This window comes from Petromyzon marinus, chromosome 42 (genome assembly GCF_048934315.1).
Source record: "Petromyzon marinus isolate PM22_M1 ecotype Great Lakes invasive population chromosome 42, UKy_Petmar_22M1.pri1.0, whole genome shotgun sequence".
Taxonomy (NCBI): Eukaryota; Metazoa; Chordata; class Hyperoartia; order Petromyzontiformes; family Petromyzontidae; genus Petromyzon; species Petromyzon marinus.
Window position 1 is genome coordinate 9,580,601 of NC_133708.1, and position 24,683 is coordinate 9,605,283.

Sequence of the window (24,683 nt, forward strand, 5' to 3'; positions counted from 1 at the left end):
CATACGTGCGACGTGCTCGAGTGCGGTCGTGTCGGGGGGCCGCGCGCGCTCACCGCAACACGGCCGATCAATCAGCCGGGGACGGCAGCCGCGGCCGGCGTTTAACGTCGCCACGACGCTCGTTGCGTGCTAAAATCCGGACGCTCTTCCGCTCTCTTCTCCTACAGGTGCCGGTGTCCATGGCTATGATGACCCCGCAGGTGATCACGTCTCAGCAGATGCAGCAGCTGCTGCAGCAGCAGGTGCTCTCCCCGCAGCAGATACAGGTCCTCCTGCAGCAGCAGCAGCAGAGTGTCATGCTGCAGCAGGTGGGTCGAAAAACCCGAAATCCCAAAGCATACCCCCTCCCTCCTGCTGCGAGCGGATATAGAAATAAAAACGGTGCGCTTTTTTTGTTCCTCTCTGCGAAACGTGACGATGTAACACGGGCGGCCCCGAAACGAATGTACGTCGGTGACTGCCGGCCTCGGGTTCGACTTTCTAAAGAGGGGAAAAAAAATATATCCCTAAAATGGCACTTACCTGGCTACATAACGGACGTTTAATAGGATTACAGTGATTGAATGCGAACGATGGTGATAAGTGTATGATGGAAACAGTAATGCAATTGCCGTTGAGCAAATGCATCAATGTGATTGATAATGCTCGATTGCCGTTATTTAAGCCGGGTTAAGAGTCCATTGAGAACAGGAGTCTCTTTTTTTATTTTTTCAATGGAGACCTGGGTCAAAAATCAATCACAGCACCACCAATACATACCGATCTTCATATTTTCTCAGATAAAGATACTCCTTGAATGTGTTTACATTCAAAGTGAGTTAATCTAATGATAATCATGATAACCAGCCATGGCCAATCCACTGCTGGATGAAGCCCCCCCCAAGTCGCCACCATCTCTGACTGCTCTGCGATGTAACAATCCACCAGTCCCGTGAACACGGGCCGATTCCATCGCTCCATCTCCCCAGCGGACGGAACACCTCTTGGATGCGTTCCATTCCTTGTCGGATTACAAAAAATCAGATTTAATGATCTCTGTTATACGACTGATAATGTGATTTATATTTATTCTTTTAAAAAAAAGATTACTTTAGATTGAAACCACTTTCATTTTTTTCGTACAATTTAAAAAAAAATAAACGGTTAGACAAGACTGACAAAAAGACACAGACATGAACAAAAAATCAGGCCAACGTCGAATTCATAATCGCATTTTCTTTCTTAATACTATATTGCCCTTAGCTCATGGCAATAATAATCGACGTATCCCTGTGACGTTGCTTTGTGCACAGTTCAATTCAGTGATAGATGTTATCGGCGTATATCCATTTGTAAACTACAGTCCACATTAAAAGCATTACAACACTGCCCTACAAAGACGTGTTCTGATCAAGATCAATTTATTTGGTTTGATTCCTGCATGCGACTTTATTTTCCAACGCCTTTTAGAAAGCCTCTCCGCTTGTTGTTAAGCCTGGCCCAACTCACCCCGCCCGTCACAACCCTATACCACTTTTCAAAAGCATGTTTTTTTTTCTCTCTAAACATATATAACCATCAGGGAAGCCACCTACCTTAGCCATCCCTTTAGATTCAGGCGTTTTTCTCAGTGCATGTCCTTCAGAGGCTGGGCTTGCGCCCTTTTGTGCTGGCTTGTGTTCTGAAATTAGCACATCAGTCATGCTTTTTAGCAAGTTGCATAGGAAGTGGGGCTGTGCAGCACTGATAATGCACGCTCAGTTGGGTGTGCGGGTGTAGGTAAAGTCATCCACGGCCGCAAGATAAAAGGATTGCTGTTTGCCTTATTAACATGTCCTTCAGCTGGCGGGAAGGGCTGGTATTTGAGGGGGGAGGACTTTTCAGTTTGTTCATTTGCAAGATTCTTATCGCCTGGGAGGCCCGGGAGCGAGGAATTGCTGACAGATTAATTAACATTGTCGGCAGGTGTTGGCATCCTGTTGAGTATAAGATAATGATTGCTCAGTCACACAAAAAGAAAAAAAAAACCTCTAACACCTTGGCAGGTCAGAGGCCTCAATAGGATCTGCAGTTGACCTGAGTGAACATTGGAAATAGAACGAAGTAGAAAACTTAAAAAAATATATTCTTAAATCAAATTTGCATAGCATTTCATTTTATGGTGCCCTCTTTTGCACAATGTGTTCAGCAAATTAGACGATTGTGTAACTAAAGAAATCCATTGTAATGACATGTTCAATTAGGAAATGAAATTTATCAGTATATTTATACAGTGGTTTGAAATTCATTTCTGTTTTATGTTAATTCGTGGCTTTGTTTACATTAAATTAAATGTACGAAAAAAAACCGCTCAATATTATCTGTCTAATGCTGTCACTTCGATTTCTCCATTTCACAGCCGATCTCGTCTTTTTTTCAGCAACAGCTGCAGGAATTTTACAAGAAGCAACAAGAGCAGCTTCACCTGCAACTGCTGCAACATCAGCAACAACAGCAGCAGCAGCAACAGCAGCAGCAACAGCAGCAACAGCAGCAGCAACAGCAGCAACAGCAGCAGCAACATGCTGCCAAGCATGCAAAGGAAGTGCGTGTTTTACATCCTTCTCTGACAGTCGCAAACTCACTGCATATTCCATGACCAGGTGTTACCTGTTCTGCAATGGATGTATTGCAGGGATTTTAGTTGCCTGTGATTCCCCATTGAGTTTGACTCGTTGCTTCAAACTATTAAATGGGGCGTCACAGTTGCAAAATGTTAACTCCCTCACCTGGTATACAGGTGGTCGTGGGTTCGATCCTGACCTGTATATTTGGAGCTTGCCTGTTCTCCCCGCTTTTTCCCTCCACATTTGGAAGCATGCATTTAGAGTATTTGGCTGCTATACATTTCCGCATGATAAGCCACATGCGGTGCGCTGCGAAGACTCTTGAAGTGGTGCCTTGAGTTTAAATCTGTCGAGAGATATTTAAAAAAAACATATATATACAGATTACCGACATGATAAAGAGATGAACAAGAGATAAAGTCCTGGGGTCCTGGAGAAAAGAGATGCAGATTAGTTAGATGAGATTAGATAAACTAGAGATAGCGATAAAATAGCCGTCGACAAGAGATGTAGATTAGCAGTCACATGTATAAATGTCATGACACCGCGTGACGTTATATGTTATGACGTCACATGTCTCATCGGTACACACCAACTTTGTTACGTGGCCCGCTCGCAAAGAGGGTTGAAGAACGCTGTGATAGTCGATTTGGAGGTCTCGTTTGTTTTTTGGGGCGAAAGATTTTAGCGAAACATCTTGAGTGGAACTCGTGGTGCAATGACGAGCACTCTGGATTTACGATCCAGAGGTTGCCGGAGCGACCTCCCGGTGTGGCAAGTTTCCTAAATGCCCCCCGCGCCTCTGTCCATCCAAGCAGTATGAATGGGTCACACCACGTTTGATCACCAGTTTGCGTGCGTGGTCTGGCTGGGTGCATCTCACCTGTTCTGAGACTTCTGGCCAGTGTGGAAGAAGAGGCCAAAAATACCCTCTAGAGGGCCTCTCCAAAGCTCTCTAGTGGGGTGGGGGGGGGGGCTTTTCGCCAGCAGTGGCGTGAGCAAGAAATTGCGGGGCTGCACCTTTAGCCCGCTTTACGGCGCACGTTCACGGCAGATGCTGTTCACCGACGAGCTGCGCTGGAACGGGAAACCGCGATCAAAGATAACGGGAAAAGCGAGGTTCGATATCACGGTAGCGGGCACTTGATGGCCCAAGTCCCCGCTACCGTTTGTCACGTCCACTTTGCCGTGCGTCGCCGCAGTTAGGCGCCCACGCGCGTGGCGGCTGGTGGCGGCCAAGTGAGTGGAGCAGAGAGGCTTGGCAAAAACAAAAAACAAAAAACGGCTCGTCCGAAAAATCCTTTACTGCGCCGAGTGCAACGCGGCACTCGCATTTTCCGTGATGTTATTCATGTATTCCAAAAGCTCGACCTTGGCTGTTTGCAAGCGTGCTGCGGGTTTTAGCTCGTACTTATAACACGATGACAGTTGTTTACACTGGGGTCCGGGCCCTGTGACTAGAGTGCAAAGGATCTGAGTGCTGAAGACGTCCGCAACCTTGCTACAATTAGCTTTCGCGCCGCGGCTCTCTGCACCGTTCTTTGCGAAATCCAGCGAGAAGCGACAATATGTAAACCGCCCGTCCCTTCACCCGTGGTCACTCAGGATAGCAATACATAAAGAGAAGCTATTTCTTGCCCAAATGAGCATGGAGACGTTGCTCATCTTGTGTTCACAGCCCTCAGCCAGTGGTTGGAAATTCCGCATTCCTATGGCCGGGGTGAGTCTCTCCAAAGGACGACTGCTTGATTTCTACACAAAGTGGTAACCAATTTATTGACCTTCTAGGGACTATTGGTCAAGCCAACTTCAAACCAGGATTTTACTTTGCAACTGTCAGATTGCGACTTGCTTGCTCTACCCATGAGCCAGCAAGACAGCAACATTCTGATATATTACTTTTTTTTACTGAAATAATATACTTCCGCATCGTGCCCATTGGATGTTAACCCGAAATGTGTGTTGGCTTAAGCCACTGCTGGTGAATGGACCTCCATTAGAGGGAGCGCTAGAGAGCCTCTCCACGAAGGGTGTTTTGGCCTACTCTTCCTTGCTGGCCACACATCGTGAACAATGTAGGAGTACCCACACTTTATCCCACCACACGCGGCCTGCCGATTGATTAACTGTAGCGCACCCACTTATTTATACTTCTGGGTGGACAGCGGGAGGTGGGATTTAAGACGCTTGCACAATTGCTTCCACTGCCGTGCTGGGAGATCGACCCGTGAACCTCCGGATTGCAAGTGTGGTGTGACTGACCACTAGATAGCGGCAGAAGCAGCATCCCACTGGCTGAATGTGACGGGTCAAATAGCCTCGATTGTTGAAGTGTTTTGGGATATCTTATTGAACTAAAGTTTAGGCTGTGGGATTCAAACTTTCGATCTGTCGCACTCGAGGTGGTTGGCTGTTACCAGACGCTCCGTCGTAACGTATTTGAAAAAAAACGCTAAAACGCGCATTTAGAAGGTAATCTGATTGGGTAAAGGTGACATTGATTTCAATACGTGCCATTTTATTATTTGCAGCAGAAATCTCCAGTGCTTCAATTTTTTTGGAAGTGTGCTAATGAATCAACATAATCCCATGATAGATATGTGGTAGGAATCCTGGGGACTGGAAAATGACACACACACACGGAAAGAAAAAAAAAGATCACGCACTGTCAACTGAAGGTTCGGGAGCAATGAGCTGCGTCGTCGTTGTCGGTGGAGGAGATGTTGCTGGTGTCTTTGTGTACCTTGAAGGTGTGCCAAATTACCCTGACATTTCAAACCGTGAAAGTGAGTTGTGATACAGCTGAGAATCCTGTTGTTGATTAATTGACTGCCGTGACTTGGGGGTGGGCTTGCACAGGCTTTGAGCCGTGCCTTTTCGGAAAAGTTATAAATCAATCTGACAGTGAATGGGTTTGAAAAAAAAACCGTATGCCCTACTCGCACGTTGTGTCTAGGGTCATCAACATGACTCATCGCAGACATTCTACCAACAAACATTGTTTAATATCCCGATAATGTAAAGCGAATTAGTAGAGTGAGATGTGCAACAATGTGCACGTATATATACGGGGTGGCCAAAACATCAGCACTCACGGGTTGCAATATTTATTTCAACAAATCTCGTAGGGTTATTTAAGTTATTCTGACACATTTTCCAACTGACTTCAGTTACCATAAACGCGTGCGTGAATTCTCTTTTGAAGACGAATTCATGAAACAAAATGTGTTTGCCAAGATCACAGGTGCAATCTCTAAACATTCATCAATGAATTATGTTTTGTCTCAATTAATTGAGTTTTTGGTCGAGTTTTGTATTAACGATGATAATAGATCAAATAGTAACTTAAATAGTGAACAATTAAATTGTTTTAATGCCAGTGTTAAAATAAATGAAATAATCCTGCGTGTGCTGGCTTGGGCCACTCTGTATATGCATGCACGCATGCAAGAGGGAGAGTCTAAAAGTTTTGATATCATTAAAATAACACAAATATCACTGTACTGTACATTCGTTTTCAATCTAGTAATCCTTAAAACAAATGTGATAGTTTGACTGCATGTTTTGTGCATTGGCTGACTTTGAAAATAATAGTCTATTCATGTCTAAGTCCATTAATTTTGTGGAACGTGCTCCCCTGGTCATGTCATTTTGTGCAAATGAACCTTATGGTGGTACCCCGGGGTACCATAGTACCATAGTTACCCCGGCTCTCGCAAGATGTCCGTGATGCGGTCATTTTTAGTCTGTTGATGGTCGGCGATGTGGCAATCGACTCATCTCGACGAGCTGTACTCACGATGCACCACCACGGTGCGTGCGAGCGTTCAGCGTTTCGGCGCGATCGTCCTCACTGCGTTTCGACATAGCGGAGTGTCACCACTGATTTCGGTTTGATTGGTACCCGAGTCGCGGAGTTAAGTACACCCCTGGAGAAAAAAAGAGTGTCCCAGAAATAAAATAGCTGAATTGCCTCGGCCATTTTGTATTATTTGGTACCCTGAGGTTACCGCCATTAGGATCATATGTACCATCATCAATCATCAATCCATGGTCACTCTACTGCTAAATGAAAGCCTCCCAAAGCCGGCGCTATCGCTCATGATCCCACAAAGTAGCAATCCACCTAGCACATTGCATACGAGCTGATTCTTCGCTCCATCTCCACTGGACGTCCTCGGATGCGTTCCATTCCTCAGCTAACACTTTGTCATTGTGGTCATCAGTCCTTTTAAAGACGTAATTAACATGCATATTGGCCATGACGCGGGAATCGACTTAGTTTTGCCTGGCTCATAATGCTTCACGCTAACCACTGCATCAGCGTTTCACACCGCCACAACTAATTATTCCCGAATTAATGCATTAGTTTTTCTATTTTGCAGCAGCAACAGCAGCAGCAGGCACAACAGCAGCAACCGCAGGCACTTACAGCACAGCAACTGGTATTCCAGCAACAGCTCCTACAGATGCAGCAGCTTCAGCAGCAGCATTTGATGTCCCTGCAGAGACAGGGGCTGATGCAGCAAGCCCTCCAGCGCCCTGGGCTGCCACAAGGTAATGCAACTGGGCACGCCTCGTGCACACACGCAACCCAGGTACATTTAGGGGACACATCTAGTGGACACAATTAGTGCACCCGCGTGCTGTTTGCTGACCCTAAAGGGTGAATTCTCCCTGTGTGTGAATTCATTCACCTCCAGTGATGTGATGCATCACCGTGATGTGAAAGTTTCTGATTTTATTTAAGGAATCTTTTTTTTCTCTCTAAAATTTGCTTCTCGTTTTGTATTTTTTTTTACATATTCCCATTTTATTTGCTGAGTTTTGTAACCCTTGTTGACTAACTGTAATGGCAATTTAATACAAGCGTGCATCGTCAACATATATTAAAATTATTTTAAATATATTGAATGTTTCCGCAATGCTATCTTGATTGTGTTATCGGTGTCATGTGTGAGATGAAGAATCCATTGAAAACTCTTACAAAGCAGTGCAACCTGCTATTTTTAGAGAATTGCCCCAGGAAGCGGATATCTCAGAGCTACCTCTGAGATGCATGTCGGGTACCTAGATGGCCACACTTTCCCACCCACAATTCGACTGACTACTGTTCTTCACAGGAGAATCAAAACGAATATGTAACATTTTCACAGATGTAAATCACCAACGTAATGTGCAGAAACATATTTTATATGACGGTTTTTTTTTAAGTCTTTTGGCGACCTGGCTGAGACCAACTCATTGTACCTAAAAATAGGTGTTTGCTTTGATTCAAACGCAGCATCTCAGTGTTCTGACCTCTTAGCAACCCGGCCATTTAAAATACATTCGAAGAAACAAATTGATGTATCATTGCATGCTTAGTCAATTGACGGGTAATGTCATTGTTACCAGTTGTGTTGAATGATTGTCATTTGAAACGACAATGGTAAATGTAAATATACCTGTATATAAGTTTTATCCAAAATATATTCATTAAAAATTTAAGATAACAGCTTCGGTATGTTTGCCACGGAACAATAAGCTTCGCAATCCATTAGAGCGATGTTGAGCAGAGAGGTCTGTGCAGTTTTTTTTTTTTCAGCGAAGTTGTCAGTAAGAATTCCACTTCTGTTGGAACAAATGTTATCGGACGGTTGTCTCAAACCGTGGGGGCTGATCGCATGGTTAATGCGCAGTCTGCTGGAATTCGCAATTCAGGCATCTCATCTGCCCCCGTTGATGCACACATATCACGGAGCATTACGGAAAGAGCAGCGTCAGGTTAACTGGGTTCATGAAGTCAATCCTTTACATGAAATTTAGGGAAAAAATGGAGGCAACCAAATTACGAATCTGATGAACAAATAAAACAAGGATTTTGAGGAAAAATAGCATAATTTAATTACAAAATATATTGTTTGCGTGAATAAATAAGTCATTACTATTTTCAAGTGTTAAGCAGTGGATCTTACCGAAATGTGAGGTCGCAGGGTACCTTAACCTTGGTGCAATGGTCCGTACACTGACCTGGCAATCCATACGTTGTAATTTTGAGCTTTTTGCATGACAGGTAAAGCAATGGGCCACATCTGTTGAATGGTTCGCCTCTGTCCACTCAGTAGGGTATACGGTTGCAGCTCAGTTCGTCTGTCAGCAGGTGGATTAAAGTGTGGGTACTCTCTCCCTCTTCCAACGCATCTGACCAGTGTGGATGAGTGGGTATAAGTAGGTGTGACCTTATTAGGTGGACCTTGTTAGGTCAAAGTTGATTAGAATAAATGCGTGTTTTTTTTTTATCTTTGTATGTATGTAGAACTTATTACGCACCATATGTAGCAGACGATGCTGATCAGAGATGCGCGGAAAGAACAACAAATTAAACACATAAAGCAGTTCTAAAAAAAAATGAGTGAGATGTGTAGGATAGATATATTATTTCGTACCATCGAACATTTGTTTCTGCGTGTTGACCGTGTGGCTCCAACGCGTTGTTGAACGGCGGCTGTGCTTCGCAGGCCTCCTTCCGTCAGACCTCCAGCATCTCTGGAAGGAGACCTCCTCCTTGGGGTCGCACTCAGAGGAGGGCCCGAGTCTTACCAAGAACGGCGGGGGCCTGGACCTGTCGCTCAGCAATCCCGTCGCTCCGCCAGGCGCCCTGCCACTTCCCAGGACCTCGCCCACCCTGACGTACCCACCGCTGACTAACGGGCAGCACACCAGCACGGGATCGCACATCCAGCGCAGGGAGAGGTGAGTGGAAATTTTCATTTTTGCAAGCGCAGTCCAGAACCATTGTTCCTGGAATCGTCTTTGCACGCCACATCCGTCTTGCCTTACTTTGTCCTTAACCTCTTCTAAGGATTATAGGAATGTAGGCTAAGGTTCATGCATAGGCATACCTGTGCTTCACGCCGATAATCTCCGTGCCCAGCGAGCCTAGCAGTGTTTGAGACACTATCAAGTGAGAAATTAGACCCGTATGCCCTTAATACAAGTTAATTATATTGGGTTTTTTTTTTCATAGCCGCAACACACGCGTTTTCAGATTCACATTTTGATGCCGTAGCAAAACTACGTAAAATAATATTTTATTTTCAACCCATTGCTTCGAAAGGAGTATTCGAATAAAATAATAATTGACATTCGCAAACGTTTGGATCAGGCCCAACGCTCTCCTCTTTGACAGGATTGAGAACATCCTTCAACTGTCATTTTATCTTGATTTAAAGCTTTTGTGACTGCAGGAATTCATATTCTTGGGTCTTTCGGTAAAGTCACGTAGATAGGTTCAAAGAAAATAACAATAAATAACAGAAAACTACGACGTTTCGATCGCGACACAAGTGGTCGTCTTCCTGAAGACGACCACTTGTGTTGAAGACGACTACTTGCGTTGTGATCGAAACGTCGTAGTTTTCTGTTATTTTTTCTCATTTTCTTTGAACCTATCTATGTGACTTTACCGAAAGACGAAAGAATATGTCATTTTTATCTTTTACACAGTGGACGGCGTCACATTTTTCCCATACAGCCCTGAGGTGAATTTCCGCACGACGGGAAAAACTGATGTCTTAAGCCTCGGAGTTGAAATTTGAGCAAATTAAGTGCAAAAGCAATCGTATTGTGATGGTTTATTTTTTTTATTTTTGAACAGTCATTGGTGACCAGGTTGAGGCCATCAACTTAACGGCTCTTGAGAGCCCTGTTTAATCACAGGGCAGCTGCTCGGATTTGAACTCGGGATCTCAGCCATGCTCATTAAATTCAGTGACCTCTGAGAGAGGCAGCCAGCCACCTCCAGTCCCATAGTGGCTTTTCTCAAGGGTGTTTTTTCTTCTTCCCGGCAGCGACCGTAAGCAAATGGTACAAATGGAAACAACACGTTAAGTACTGGTGAATCAGTGTCCAATTTGTTGTTGTTGTTGTAAGGAACGCTGCAAGAGAACTTCACCGGTGCAATAGCTTTCACAAGTTGGCAAACCCATTGATTTTGTGTCATTATTTACAATCAGTTGTTGCACAAAATAGGACTCTCTCAATCGTGGGGTTATCAGTTCTAAACCCAGCCAGGGTCAACTGAGATGCATCATCATCATCATCTCTCTTGGGGTAGTAAAATAACTAACATCTGGTGAGTGCTGTTTGGTGGGAATTTAACATCGTTTGCTCTGTGGATACACATTCCCTCGTCCTATAAATGTGGAATTACCATGACAGGCTCAAAGCCACCGAGGCTTATGAATACTTGGCGTGCTTGTTTTACACATGGGACCACATTAACTTGACTGCGCAACGCATGCACGTTGCATGCACATATGTGTGTGTTTATGTACCCCTTTCTGCATTTTGACTTGGCCTCCACATGTGCTCACTAACAGCACCTGCCCCAACAGCCTATGCTGGCTATACGGCGAACTGGGACCTTTGTCCGTGTGTGTCTTTTGTGGCCAGCACACCTGTGTTAAAATACAGATGTCTGGGCTGGTATACACATTTATATTTTCTTATTATTTTCAACGTCAAAATTCAAGAGACTGAAATAGATTGCGTTTGTTACCCATGTATTGATGAGTAATGTTTTTCCATACACAATCCCATCGTGAAATGAAACCAAAACCAACCAAAATTGATTTTTTTTTAAAGTAACAAGTTATTCAATAACTCTGAAACGATGCGAATAGAAGATGCTTCATCTGAAATAGTTAATTTCTTAACACCCGTAGAAACTTCCACGGCCAAAGGACAACTTAATGGATTTAGTAGGCATTGTATATGTACAGCTGTTAGGTCTTCCGTTCCTAACCAAATTCAATAGATGCATGTGTAAGTCTCTGCGTTGTCTTCGTCAGCACACAGTCACTCACCGGCTCTGAAGGGTTAATGCTGTAAAAATGAGTGTGATCCATCACAGCTTATATCAAATAATTCTGGCATTTTAAATCTAAGGGGATTAGAAAATTAGAAAGAGTTGGTGTTAGCAGCGATGCCTCGTGTGAGAAAGAATCTATCTCGGCCTTGATAAGTTATTTCACAGGATACTTTCTTGTCTTGTGAAAGCATTTTCTTTAATGCCTTTCGAAAGTGAAAGAATGAAGAATATAAAACAAGCAGCCATGCATTTATGAGAATCCCATAAAAATGAAATGATTATTACACTTTCTACAATAAAAAGGGTGTTATGGTGATTAAATGGTGAGCATCGTACTCAGGGAAAATTGCAGAAAAGAATGCATATCCATTTCCGCCGATATATTTGCTTTACACATTCATATAACGCTTGAATGTATGGCATCTAATGGCATTTTAGGTATTTGAAACGTGTGTACGTTAATGCACCGCGTGTAATTCCTTGGCGTTAATAGTAATGACAAGACGGATAATGACATTGGCCGGCGCAGTCATTTTCCGCGTTCTCTGCGCGGACTCGTACTCAATGCGTGTGCGATGCATTGCACAAAAGTACGGCGAAGACCGCACCGGCGACTCATTTGTTTTCTATCTCACTGGAAAGCATCCGTTTAAATTCGACGCCATTCGGGGGGACGCATTCGGAGACACATGCTCTTGTCGATTGGAACATCCGTCAAACGCTGCGTTTAATTATTAGGAGTTAAAACGTATAAAGTTTTATTCAATTAGTCTCATTTAATTGATGAAAGTGATGTGCTTGTTCTGCGCTAATTGATCTACGAGAACGTAATTACCATTCTGTCGTATTTGCACAACCTTTCCAGTTTCATGAATAATTAGAAGCATAAATAGCAATTTGTGCAATTAGCATTCCTGTTAATTGCCCTAGAGTAATTAACAGTGCCGCAGCTAAGTAAAAAGGCCATTCAGGGTCTGGCAATAATTGCCATTTATATTAAGCCACTTCCCCTGGAGCCCCCCCCCGCCATCCATCCACCATTAAGGGGGGGTTGGGGGGGAGGTGGAATCAACGTAAATTATTTGGCAGCTTTGTGTGAGTAATTTTGAGTACAAACAGCGAGCCTTCCGTGGCATCGAGACGCCCCCGCTGTGAAGTTTTAGCGTTTGTTGTGCTCCACTTGTGGTCACACCGCGACTGCGAGAGATGAGAGGACGAGACGTGTGGCCGCGGTTCAAGGTGTCATTGTTGTCAATTTCTATTTTGTCCTTTTGTTTTTTTCAACGTTTTTTTTAACGTTTTTTTTTTACGTCCGACTGCAGCTCTTCGCACGAGGACTTCGGCAGGGACCACGCTCTGTACGGACACGGCGTCTGTAAATGGCCTGGCTGCGAAACCGTCTGCGAAGAGTTTAGCCAATTCCTCAAGTGAGTATAACACACACTCCTCATTCAGCAGCCACTACTGCAGCATGTACCGTGGGTGAGGTTACTAAATGCAGGCGTGCACGACAGGCACGTGGCGCTGTTTATACTCACGCGGTAGTCACCACCTTTCATCGATTCATAATTCGGACTTGGCATGCGAATCAGGGCAATGCATTATGTGTGTGATTATTTTGAAATGTTTTGCAATTTACGAAATGTTTTGACTTCGTATGTGAAACATGTTAAAAATGTTAAACCGGGGGTTTTGTTTTGTTCTGTTCTGTCAATGCTAAATTGTAGACATCTGCTGTGAATAATGTGAACCAGACTCTGGTGAACAAAAAAATATTAAAACGTGTGATGGTCACTGATAAAGCATCAAAAGTGGCAATGCTTTGGATACCGAAGCCATCGGTCGGAAGTGCTTTTTCAAGCTGGAATAAAAGCATGAATATATATGGGAAAAAATGAGTGTGGTGGAATAGGATGTTTTAATTAAAAAATAAATCCTATCTGATTAATGTTTAAGCGCTTTCGTGCACCGTTTCATAAGGGACTTGGGGGGGGGGGAGCGTGTTTCCGGTTGAGTTGTTTTTCAGCATTTCTTAAACGACCGTGTTCTTTAGAAGATGTTTTTTTCTTTCTCTCCCTTCCTCTAGGTTTAATCTTTAATTATTCTTAAATTGGATGTATTCCCCAAAGCTAATTAGGCTCATTGTGGCTCAGAGTCGCCGTCTGTGATGATGCCAGGTCACACGAGTGTGCTAGGTAGCTTCAGGGGTCACTGGAGAGGAGCTTTTGAGTCCTGTGAACAATTACCCTAATTAGCTCATTATTAGTAGCCTTGATGGGCAGAATAATTGTGCAGTTATCGGGTGCTAAGAGCAAGAGGAGTTGGGGTCTTGCCCTTTTATTGTAAAGCGCTTTCCACTCAGCCAGCTTTAATCCTCCAGACCCTTGGATATTATGAATAGTCAATTGAGGATAAAAGTGCCTCTGAAATAAAAACAGTCTCGTCTTGCCGTATGTGTTTTTTTTTCTCAAGTGTTCATAACACAATCTTCAAGTGTAGACATTGTGTACATTTAACGCCGGTTAGCAGGGACATTGTAGGCAAAGAAAAAAGTAAATTGGGCGGAATAGTGGTTTGCAGTCCACGGCTAACTGCAGTGGATTTTCCCATCCAGCAGTGGATATTGGACTATAAACACACATCACGTAACGCCAACAAAGATTTTTCAACTTTGTATACATTGCTACAGCAGCTGCACACTAAAGGGTAAATGTGCAACCCTGCAATTACTTTCCCATGCCACTGCCGATGGAAGGTGCCTCCACTAGAGGGAACTATACAGATGGTAGTTTGGCCTACTCTACCACAATAGTTACATAGTATGCAGGGTAATAATGTCAAATGTTTATTGAGGAAAGTCTCTATGCCATCTCTTGGTCACTGTGCATATCCAGGCCTACAAAACATGGCAAGCTCTGTTTGTTACCCATCCAAGTGTTAACCGAGTCCAAGTCGGCTTAGCTTCTGAGGTCTGATCATACTGGGCAAGGTTGAAGTCTGTAAACTTGTAGACCACAATATCCACTCATAAGTGGTTCCCACAATGTGTTTTGTTTGCTGACAACATTCATTGTGCAACTTGAAAACACATTTCTACACTGACATTATGTTCAGTCATCGACTCCCGTGGGTTAATATTGCACACAATACGTGCATTTATGTAAATTGATACACGCATGTACCTTTTATACCCTTGCTCACGAGCGATGCCTGACTCCAACACAACGTAAACAAGTGAAAACGCAAAAATCATCGTTTATGGCAGCGCCTACAATCACGCGATGGGGTTGCTTTAAGGGAACTCTCCGAGATGACGATTTCCGTTAATAGAACGATTGTACTTGTCCGGGCGTCTCAAACTTGCACGGGAAACATTATTTTTATTTTCAAAGTGTGCATGTTAAATCAGCCGCACGCGCACAGGAATCCTTCCCAAGTAAACAAATCGTTTTACGTATTATTTCACGTAGACCTTTTTTTTTTTGGGGGGGGGGGGGGTTATTTTACCCTCTCCCCGAAATGTTTTCTTGTTACGGGAATGTTGTTTCCACATTTAGACACGCCACTACCGCCGTAGAATATTCCGGCAATGCCCTAATGTTTCAGTGTACTTATTCGCAAGCTTAGCACCACGCTTGAGAGAATTCATAAATATTTTATCGGGAGATGTCTTTGCGCAGTAAACACGGGCAAAGTAACGCAGTTTATATCTGACAGCTTACAGGCTGCGAAACATCATAATTCCGCATGCCACCTTTGTTATCAAACAACCATTAGAATCGGGGAGAGAGAAAAAAACATTCCCTCTTGTAGCAGTGAAATAGAGGACATATATATAGATACATTTACATCGTCTGCAACACGGTTTGATTTTTTTTTACAGAAGACTGGCGGCGAATTGTTGGCTTCATCACATTGTAGGAAATTCTGCGTTAAATTAAAGCCGCTTGTGTAATGCCGGCAAGGTGGATCGGTGGCGGAGCAGGCAGCCCGTGATGAGGAGGTAACGAGTTCAAATCTTGGTTGAGGGTTGGCTCAGCCAATCATCCCTCCTGGTTAATAACGTGAATACCACTTTGTGGAAGAAGTCAACGATGGTTGTTCCATGCCATAGACTTGGGCTCCTGCTCCCCACCATATGAATGTGGAATTTCCCCCACATGTCCAGTGCTGTAAACAAGAGATGAGCACACCACCTCAATACTTGACGGAGCAGGGAATCGCTTACACTTTTAAGTGTCATAAAGCTGATAAATTAATCTCTCATTCGCTTACCTTAGGAGCAGGACATATACTCATAATATTCATAATAAAGGTTTTTGGGTTAGATCACGCAAGTATAAATGCGTCGAAACCCTACACCACCCGACACAGCCAATATGTATGGGATTTGTCACGTAAACAAAACGCCAAATAGTTTACTACTTCAGCCCACCGCTGTGTTGGAGAGTAAATCCACAACATTCACAATTTGAGTGGTACGACGTTTCCCTGGTAATTACATCCAGCATCATCGGGCGATTTGCCTATTGGTTGTGTCGGGTGGTGGAGGGCTTCGACACGTTGAAACTTACGCGATCTAACCCAAAAACCTATGTTATGAATAATATTGGTCGCGAAAGCGACTAAACGGACATATACTGATGGCATTTACCGTACTCATGTCTATTATGTGTATTTGTCATTTATACTATTCCACTTCATATCAGACGGCTTGCTTCAGTGATATCTTACACGAGTATAGTTAACTAATGCTCGGGCTAGATGCTGCATATGACCCCAATGGCATTGAATGACTGCTTGAGAGAGTCAGGCGTTGTAGGCTTGTGCTGTGAGGTGACCGGGAGATGGCGGTTTAAGCAACGGTTGCTCGAATCTATCTTATCAGTGAGGAGCTTCCGAGTCTTGTCCGTCATACACGTGGATTTTCTCCGCACCCTCTGGTTTCTGCCCACATCGACGTGAACACTTAATGGGGTGTGGCCAAACATCCCGGTGCCTGCAGAGCCCACCTGAAAAGGGTCTCCAGGCCAAATGAGGCTTTCCTGGGTAAATGAAGGGCATTTCTGCGCAGCCATTTATCGGCTCAGTGTTACCCCGCAACGTTTTTGTTCCGAGACAGCGTTTTTTGCTTGCGAGGTAATAACTGAGCTCGTAAACAAACAATTTGGCTGTGCATTTTTGTTTTATGATTCTCATTTAATTGTCACGCTCTTGCATGTCGGGAGAGCATGCTCATGACACAAAATATAACAAAAAGGTACGTTTCTGCCTTTGCATAGGTCTGTACATTCATACATACGTATATGCGCGTGCACAACTCTTAGATTGATAATGACATGGGTTCTTGGGCTAGGGTCTTGATCCCTCAGTCAGTTATCCAAGGCTTGGCCAACTTTCTTCATTCATTCATTCCCAAGAGCATTTGATGGCACTTTGCTCAAATATTCCCCTCTGTAAAGAGCTTACAGTTGGGTCTCAATTACTCCCGGGCCTCGATGGGGTTCCAGTAAAGGGTCTTCAGACTGCCGTGCTCAATACTGGAAATGCATTGCCAGTAATTGCGGCAATTCAGTTCACATCTAATTACATAGGGCCCAGCAAAGCGTTTATCAGTGTCTGTTACTCTCAGTTGAGTGATCTTTTGTTTACGTCCAATTTTTTGTTCAAGCGTCGAGAAGATTTTTTTTCTTGATTTCAGTTTTGTTTCTTACAAAGAGCACCAATTTCGCTGCTTATGTAAAGTGGTTTGTGCCATGAAACCCGTTGCTTTTGTTTACAATCGCGTTAAATAAGACCACATGGCAAACAATGTGAGGATAGTTGCGTGATATGAGGCTATATGTTGCGTTTTTTTGTATTTATTTCTGCAGGTAGTTGAATATACTGGTGCATGCTTTAATAAGAAAGAAAATACAAATATGTTAAATTGATGAATACATTTATACGTGTAATTTAATTAAAAACATGATTGTCCTCTCCAGAAGGTTCCTCAATGCACTGTTGCAAGAGAATTAAATGGCCAAGTAGACGAGAGCATTTGCACTTGAATATGTGAAATTATTTCCTCTTATAAAATAACCTGAAAGTTCAAAGGCAGGATCACAGAGAATTACCACCCAGCTTTATTTTTATGCTGGATTAGGCAGTTTACACAAGTCAGCACAATGTAATGTTGATTTGCGATCTGTGGTCGAGTGTACGGCCCTTTTCAGTAAGAGTGATGCAGCACATTTACCTAATATTTGCTGCATGAAGCCCGAATATTTATATCAAGGCTTTATCATCAAAACTAGTCCTGCAAAAAAAATTCATTATTTTCTTCAATAAAGTTGCACGAACAAAAAAGAAGTCGGCGAATGCCTGTTTATAAATGCTTTAATCAAATTTGACCCATCTGTACAATTATTACAAATGTTCGCCAGTGTATGCATTTCACTGCGGTGGTAGAATTTGTTTATGCGCGTTAATGATTAAGCAGAGTATTCCCCCCCACCTTAACTGATGCCCCAATTTGCCCTTGAAAATGAGTCTGGGGGTCTTTAACTATTCATTGAGATTAAAATCACCTTAGCGTCATATTTATTTGAAATAATTAATATAGCAGCGTTTAAAATTTCAGAAATTGCCAGCCATGCGATACATTACGGAGCCCTTTGTGGAATCGGTGGCTTACTTTCGTGGATGAGACTTAGAAGATGGCGTCAGTTTTCGCCCATATTGGATTCCCTTGACTGGTGCTCCGTTATAAATATATTCAAATTGTTAAAGTGTTTAATGTTCGCCATCGCATTAGCAGTAGGGGATAATAAAGCACTGACATGAAAGGGCATTTGCAACCTCAGCTCAAAGCGCACATTAGGGCCAGGATTAAATGATGGATGAAATGCTACCAGGGCCCACGTTCTCCCACAGTAAATCTGTAGTGCCTAGATTAAACCCTGCAATCCCATTTCCCCCCCCCCCCTTTTTTCCATGCTTATCGCGCTCACGTTTGTATAAATTATGAGGAATTCGACGTACGATGCACCACTAGTTACTCATAATACCACGGTCGTGGCAGGGCCGGGAGGCGGCGGGGGGGGTCGTGGGGAGGAGGGTTGCCGGAAAAAATAGAGGAAAGAAAAAATGATCAGCTCTGCGTGAGGTAATCGCGTGTAATTGTATTCATAATTCACAGCGCAGACGGGTTCCATCTGATTTATCCCTGTTGTCTTTATGCCGCGTCTGGCTCCGCTCGATTGCCACCGCCGTAATGACATAATTATCTCATGGACAGGGCTAGGGAACAGGCACGCTGGCCGTGGCTGGGATAAAAGCAACGGGTTGTGGTCTCCCAATCCCCAAGCTGACGAGACTCTGAGGCTCCGTGAACTCTGCTCTTTAATTGCCGATGGCGCGAATGTGAGAAATATTCACCAAATTTCTCCCGTCTTGGTTATTTTTAGCTGATGATGGAATACGCTGTCACTCGCTGTGTTTGGGGCGATTGCTGTGGATCCATGGACAAAAGTTGTCCTTGGCTTGTTGTGAATTGGAGTTGCACTGTATTTCTCTAAGCCTTAAATAAAATGGAAATATGTTTTTTTTTGTTGTATGTATGTTTTCAACACCAATACAGTGACACAAAGAATGGGGAGACACATTGTCCAACTGACATTGGTCCCCAACTGCAATCCTCCGATAAGCACGGTTGGCTACGTACGGTGCGAAAGAAGTTCAACATACATCTAAAAAGGAAGAGAGAGACAGGTATAGAGGAGGAAAAAGAGGGAGAATGGCATTATGGGAGAGAAAGGGGAAAGAAGCAAGTAAATAAAAGACTGGCACAGCAGGATAGCAAATGCAATAGGGGAGGGCGAAATACAATTGATATTGAATCTGAATTTGTTACACAAATGCTCTTAAAAATCAATGCAACGTACAATGTTTGCCTTGTTTTCCTGCTGTGCCAGTCTTTGATTCAAATTTTCTTGCTGTGGTTTTCACACCTGATGCTGATTGCTTGTGTTGCAGTCGAAACGTCGTGAGAATTTTATTGTTTTATATTTTTATTAGTTTATTGTTTCACCTCTACGTGGTGACTTTACCGAAAGAACCAAGAATATTTTGATTTATGCTGCTTTTTATATAACCACAAAAACTACGAACACAATGTAAAACCCAATGGGGCAAATTATTGATTATATTTTGTGACCATGTGTTTATATTTACATGTTTATTGTTTTCTGAAGTCATCATTGCGTTTAGGACCCGGGCATATGGTTTTACTCAAATCGCCAAGCTGAGCTACGCACTGATTGACTCTCAGGCATGATTAGGTTTTCTCTAAGGCATCCAATGTCTGCATGGCCGCAAGTGACACAAAATAACCACAATTGTGCAATTTTTAACAGGTGAATGCAAATAGAATTTGAAGATGTCTCGGAACGGGAAAGGGTTAAACTGGGTTCCCGGGGATAGCAAGTTGTTGGTCTCGGCCATGGTCACTGGTATCTTTACACGGAAACAAATCACATAAGATATTTTATCAACTGTAATGATTTATTCCAGATCTGAGGATGGAAATAATTTGCTTTGATTGACACGTGATGAACCCTCTATGGGGGGTATATAGAGGTCAATTGCAACGTCGCCTACGATATATTGTTTATTTTTAAGGCAGTGTTATTGACGATTCTGTGGAGTTTTTATTGTTTTGATATTTGCGCTTGCGCATCACTGCCAGCGGAGTATCACCAAATGATTTGTTTCATCCAGTGGTGGATTTACAAAAAAGGGTTGCGTGTATTATATATTTAGCATATGTCACCGCATTATTCGGGCGTACGATACGCGATGTGTTGCAAAGGAACGCTACGCAAACTTAAGTCAGAACATGGTGGTTTTTGAATTTTTTTTCAATTTGCAGTTTATGTGCTGGTTGGCACCATAAACACGTGGGTGTTATTTATTTCATTTCCCGCATTTACATACACTAGAGATTTACTGCGTGAGCACAAAATAAATTGGTATTAGCAAATTATTTACCTAACGTTTATTAACACTAACATGCACACAAAAATGAAGTTATTTAAAAAGTGTTATTCCTTTTAGTGAACTCCCAAGGTACATATGGTGAGTCTGTAAGGTATGTTTGTCAGCTTTTGTTTTACGTATAAATTACCTCCTTTTCGTGCCTGTGATCCCTCGATGGCTCTGTACGTATATATTTCTTATGATACTTGAATCATGGATGATGCTGTTGCCTTATAGTAGTTTGGGACTGATTAAAGATTGGTCAAAAATACATGTTATCCTTTTGGAAGTCCTTATAATATGTAACTTAACGTTAATTTACAGTCCTTTGCCAATCTACTGCTGGATGAGGCATTTTACAATTTCCACTGCTGGATGAAAGCCATATCTGTCATAAGGGTTGATGAACAAAACTTCACCACCACTATGGTCAGTGATGGTTTCGGGAAGGGATAGGGGCCCAGGACTGGTTCATATGTCATGTATGAGGTGCCGCCGTGGCGAGATGTTAACTACCTCGCCTGGTATACAGGAGGTCGTAGGTTCGATCCCCCGAGCGTGACGCCTGTATATTTAGAGTTTTCATGTCCTCTCCGTGGTCGTGTGGATTTTTCTCCGGGTCCTCCGGTTTTTTCCCTCCACATTGAGAAAGATGTGTTTAGAATATTTGGCTGCTATGAATTCCCACAGGATAAGCCACTTCGGGCTATCATTTGTGGCCAGGTCGCTTTTGACAAAGAGCTATATAGCTCAGTGGGCCTTACCTGGTAAAATAAAAAATAAATAGTTAACTTTATATGTCACTGATGTTAGCTGTGACCAGGAATCGAACCCATGTTTCTGTATTCTTAGTGCAGTGTGCTATCCACAGTGTGCTATCCACTGCACCACTGATCTCCTCCCTCCTCCCCGTATTGCATCTAACAATACACCTTTTTAATGGTCACAATTACGCATCTCCATTTGGCTTTCGCATTTCATATTTTCGTCTCGTTTTCACCATCTACTTGTATCATGTGTTTATTTCTTCCTCCCTTTATTGACTCATTGTACAGTTTTTCCATTCAGTTAGTCGAAATACAACATAGGTCTATCGTAGGCATATTGTTTGAGTAAGTCGTAAATATTAAATCTTCTCACCGCATGATTTAATACATGTGAGCGTAAGAATACAGTATAAACGATGACTCATTTCGTGATTTATACGTCTAGTAATTACTTGCTGTTAAACTATCTTTGCGTTGACCGCTGTACATCTGAGAGTCGACGTGTATTCATCTCTTCAATTGAACTGCGTTCTTTGTGTCAGACAAACGGGTGGTGTAATGTGTGTATCTGCACAGCTGTGTTTAGACTAGGGGGTAGTGTAGCGGGTATCGTACTGCGCTACAAGCCCAGCATCCCGAATTAGATTCCTCATCATGGCCAACAACAGTGCCGCTTATCTGAACCGGTCCTGAGCCTCCCCCTAGGTTTACTCGGCCTAAAATGAGTACCTGGTGCGGTGTGTAAACATCGCCGCTGGGGAGACAAAGGCGGCCAGGCGTGCTGCTGGCCACCCACCCCCTCGTGTGCCGTGCCGGCCTTAATAGGTGCTCGCGAACAGCACTTGCCCCAACAGTCTGTTAATGCTACAGGGGATCTTTGTCTTCGCTGAGACCAAAAAGCTCCACGATTGTACGTACTGTCGACTCTGTTAACCTCCTTTGGGAACGAACCGCAGGGAAAACGTTGCAAGAGCGTCATAAAACAAAGCGGGCAGCAAAGTTGGGCCTCGGGATGAATCTGAGTGAAAGGGGTCACGAACGACACGTTCGCCCAGCGGCCGGAGATGTCAGCGTGAGGAAGGCAACTGAAACAACGCGGCCGAATGTGTGACCCCCAGCACAGCTCACGATGAAGCTGGTGACAGAATGTGTAGGTGGAGACGAGTTAGGCAGGTATTGGGGTGTATGTACGGCTGCATGTTTACAATAATATATTGTGCCCTCGTCAAATTTCAGGGTTGTGAAGCATCGCCAACGCGGTTATAAAAAAAAATTGTGGTGGGGGGGGGGGAGCTCAAAAAAACTTCCTCTCGAGTTTCTTGGAACGACTCGGTTCTTGCCATTAAGTGTCAGTGTAAACATCGTCGTGGGTGTAAACATGCCTCTTCAGGGAGGGGAAAAGTGTTTGGTGGTGGACGCGTGAAGTTATCCTCGGGCCATCTGTGCAGCTGTTGACACAACACTGTTGCATGAGTTATAGGCGAACGAGACCACTGGTCGTGTGAGTGCGAAGGTGAAGGACAAGCGTGATAACCGGCCATGCGGTTTCATCTGCCACTCGTGTCTCGGCGGGCATGGCGCCGTACAGATAAAGGCGCTTGTCATCGTGATCGAGGGACCGAAGCTGTTGCAATGCATGTAAATCCTCTCGTGAACAAATAAGCAACACTTTATTTTTTTATTTTATTTACTGAGATCCTGAGAAAGATTTTTTTTTGAATTCACGTACCACGTGTGTTTTTGCTGCGTACGCTCGTGCGCCGCGCTAAGAACACGCCCGTCCGAGTTCGATTCCCGCTCATGGCCAACACGAGTGACGATTATGTGAGCCGGTCCTAGTCCTCCCCTAGGTCGACTCAGCCTCAAATGATTACCCGGTGCGGTGTGCAGACATCGCCACTCGGGAGACAAAAGCGGCCGGATGTGGTGCTGACCACCCACTCCGTCGTGTGCTGTGCCACTCTTCATGGGTACTACTCACTAACATTGCTTGCGCCATCAGTCTGTTGAGACTATACGGGGGATCTTTGTCTTTGTGTGACTTTAGTGCGGATTGCTGGCGCAGTGATATGCGCACTGCATTGCGGGATAGGTGTCTTGAAATTTATTTTCCTGCCATGGATCAGTGGCAAGCAGGGTCTGAACTTGCCCTGGTTCTCCCGTAAGTCGACTCAGCCTTAAATGAGGGGAAGAGATAATTGCCGGCAGACGTGGTGGTTCTCCACACCACCCCTGTTTGCCCCACACTAGCCTTAATAGGTGCTCGCTAACAGCACATGCCCTAACAGTCAGCATGGTTACACTGGGTATCTTTGTCAATGAATAGCTTCAGAAACACACATGCATTGGCATTTGGCATATAAACCTGGTTTGGGTCTCTAGTAGATTGACTCAGCCTCGAGTGGTTGCCGGTTGTCGTGTGATCATCAGCAGCAATGCATGTATGTTGAACTTCTTTCGCACCGTACGTAGCCAACCGTGCTAATCAGAGGTGCAGGGTAAGTGCAACAAACTCAATGGAGAGGTGGCTGAATATTCATATATAACGGACCACATCACTACCTCATGTGCCATTGCAACCTGAATAGGAGATTGTTTTGCAATCTCTCATGGTAGCGTGATTTCAAAACATTTGAGGGCCTATTTGATGTTTTTTTGTTGCCTTTATATTTGAATAATTCAATGCAATCCATTCATCAGAGACCACTTTTAGCCACCACGTCTCGGAGACCGTGTCTCAGAGACTGATTTAATTAATTGTCCTCTAATTCAAACTTTTTGACAGCTCCACGTCGATACGTAAATATGTCGTGAACAAAATTATTGCTGCTGTTGCTGCAGTGATTGTCTGCATATATATTTTTGTTTTATTGAAAATCCTTCTTAACTACGCATGTAGTAAGATAACATCGGTGTCATTTAAAGATATACAACAATAGTGCCATGATGCAAGATTAAAGATATGCGAGACAAGGTCACGGGCACGGAACGATTGTATGACGCTGTAGGGCCTGCCTTCAACATAAATAAATCAGGTTTCACGCTCAAGTGTGATTTACACATGACCATTTGTCAAAATGTATTGTAAATGTTAGCAATATCTGTATCTGAAGTCTGTGCCGTCTCAATTTTTGTGCTTTTAGATGCTGTCAGGACGAGATTACATTTTCACAATTCATTGTGTGGATCGCTACATCTCGGGCTTTCTTCATGCAAAATCCTATCGAACTTAATAATTTAGACTTCCGGAGGAAAAATAAAATCCCACAGGATACCAGACAGTACCTTAACTTGAATATTACATTTTTTTAAATGGGATTATATGGAATCTTCCAGCTTCTCTTGAATAATCTTTGTAAAATACACCCATCAAATGGCGATTATGAGTGAAGATGCCCCTCCTGTCTTTCTCCTTAGTCGTTCTCTCCCCAGTTACTTCTCAATTATTTTCCTCCTTTA

The 24,683-nt window shown here is 43.5% G+C and overlaps 1 protein-coding gene across 10 annotated transcripts in view; it reads left to right on the forward strand.

Annotated features, from left to right (window-relative positions):
* LOC116951097 (forkhead box protein P2-like) overlaps positions 1-24,683 on the forward strand; it is a 272,184-nt gene that overhangs the window by 207,914 nt on the left and 39,587 nt on the right. For 6 of the 10 annotated variants that reach the window (XM_032969493.2, XM_032969492.2, XM_032969496.2 and 3 more), the window contains 5 exons: positions 168-308; positions 2,378-2,563; positions 6,971-7,142; positions 9,086-9,320; positions 12,762-12,866. In XM_032969493.2, coding sequence (XP_032825384.2) covers positions 168-308; positions 2,378-2,563; positions 6,971-7,142; positions 9,086-9,320; positions 12,762-12,866 — 839 coding nt within the window. The remainder of the gene's footprint in view (positions 1-167; positions 309-2,377; positions 2,564-6,970; positions 7,143-9,085; positions 9,321-12,761; positions 12,867-24,683) is intronic. The other 4 variants (XM_076073504.1, XM_076073503.1, XM_032969498.2 and 1 more) reach the window with 4 other exon arrangements.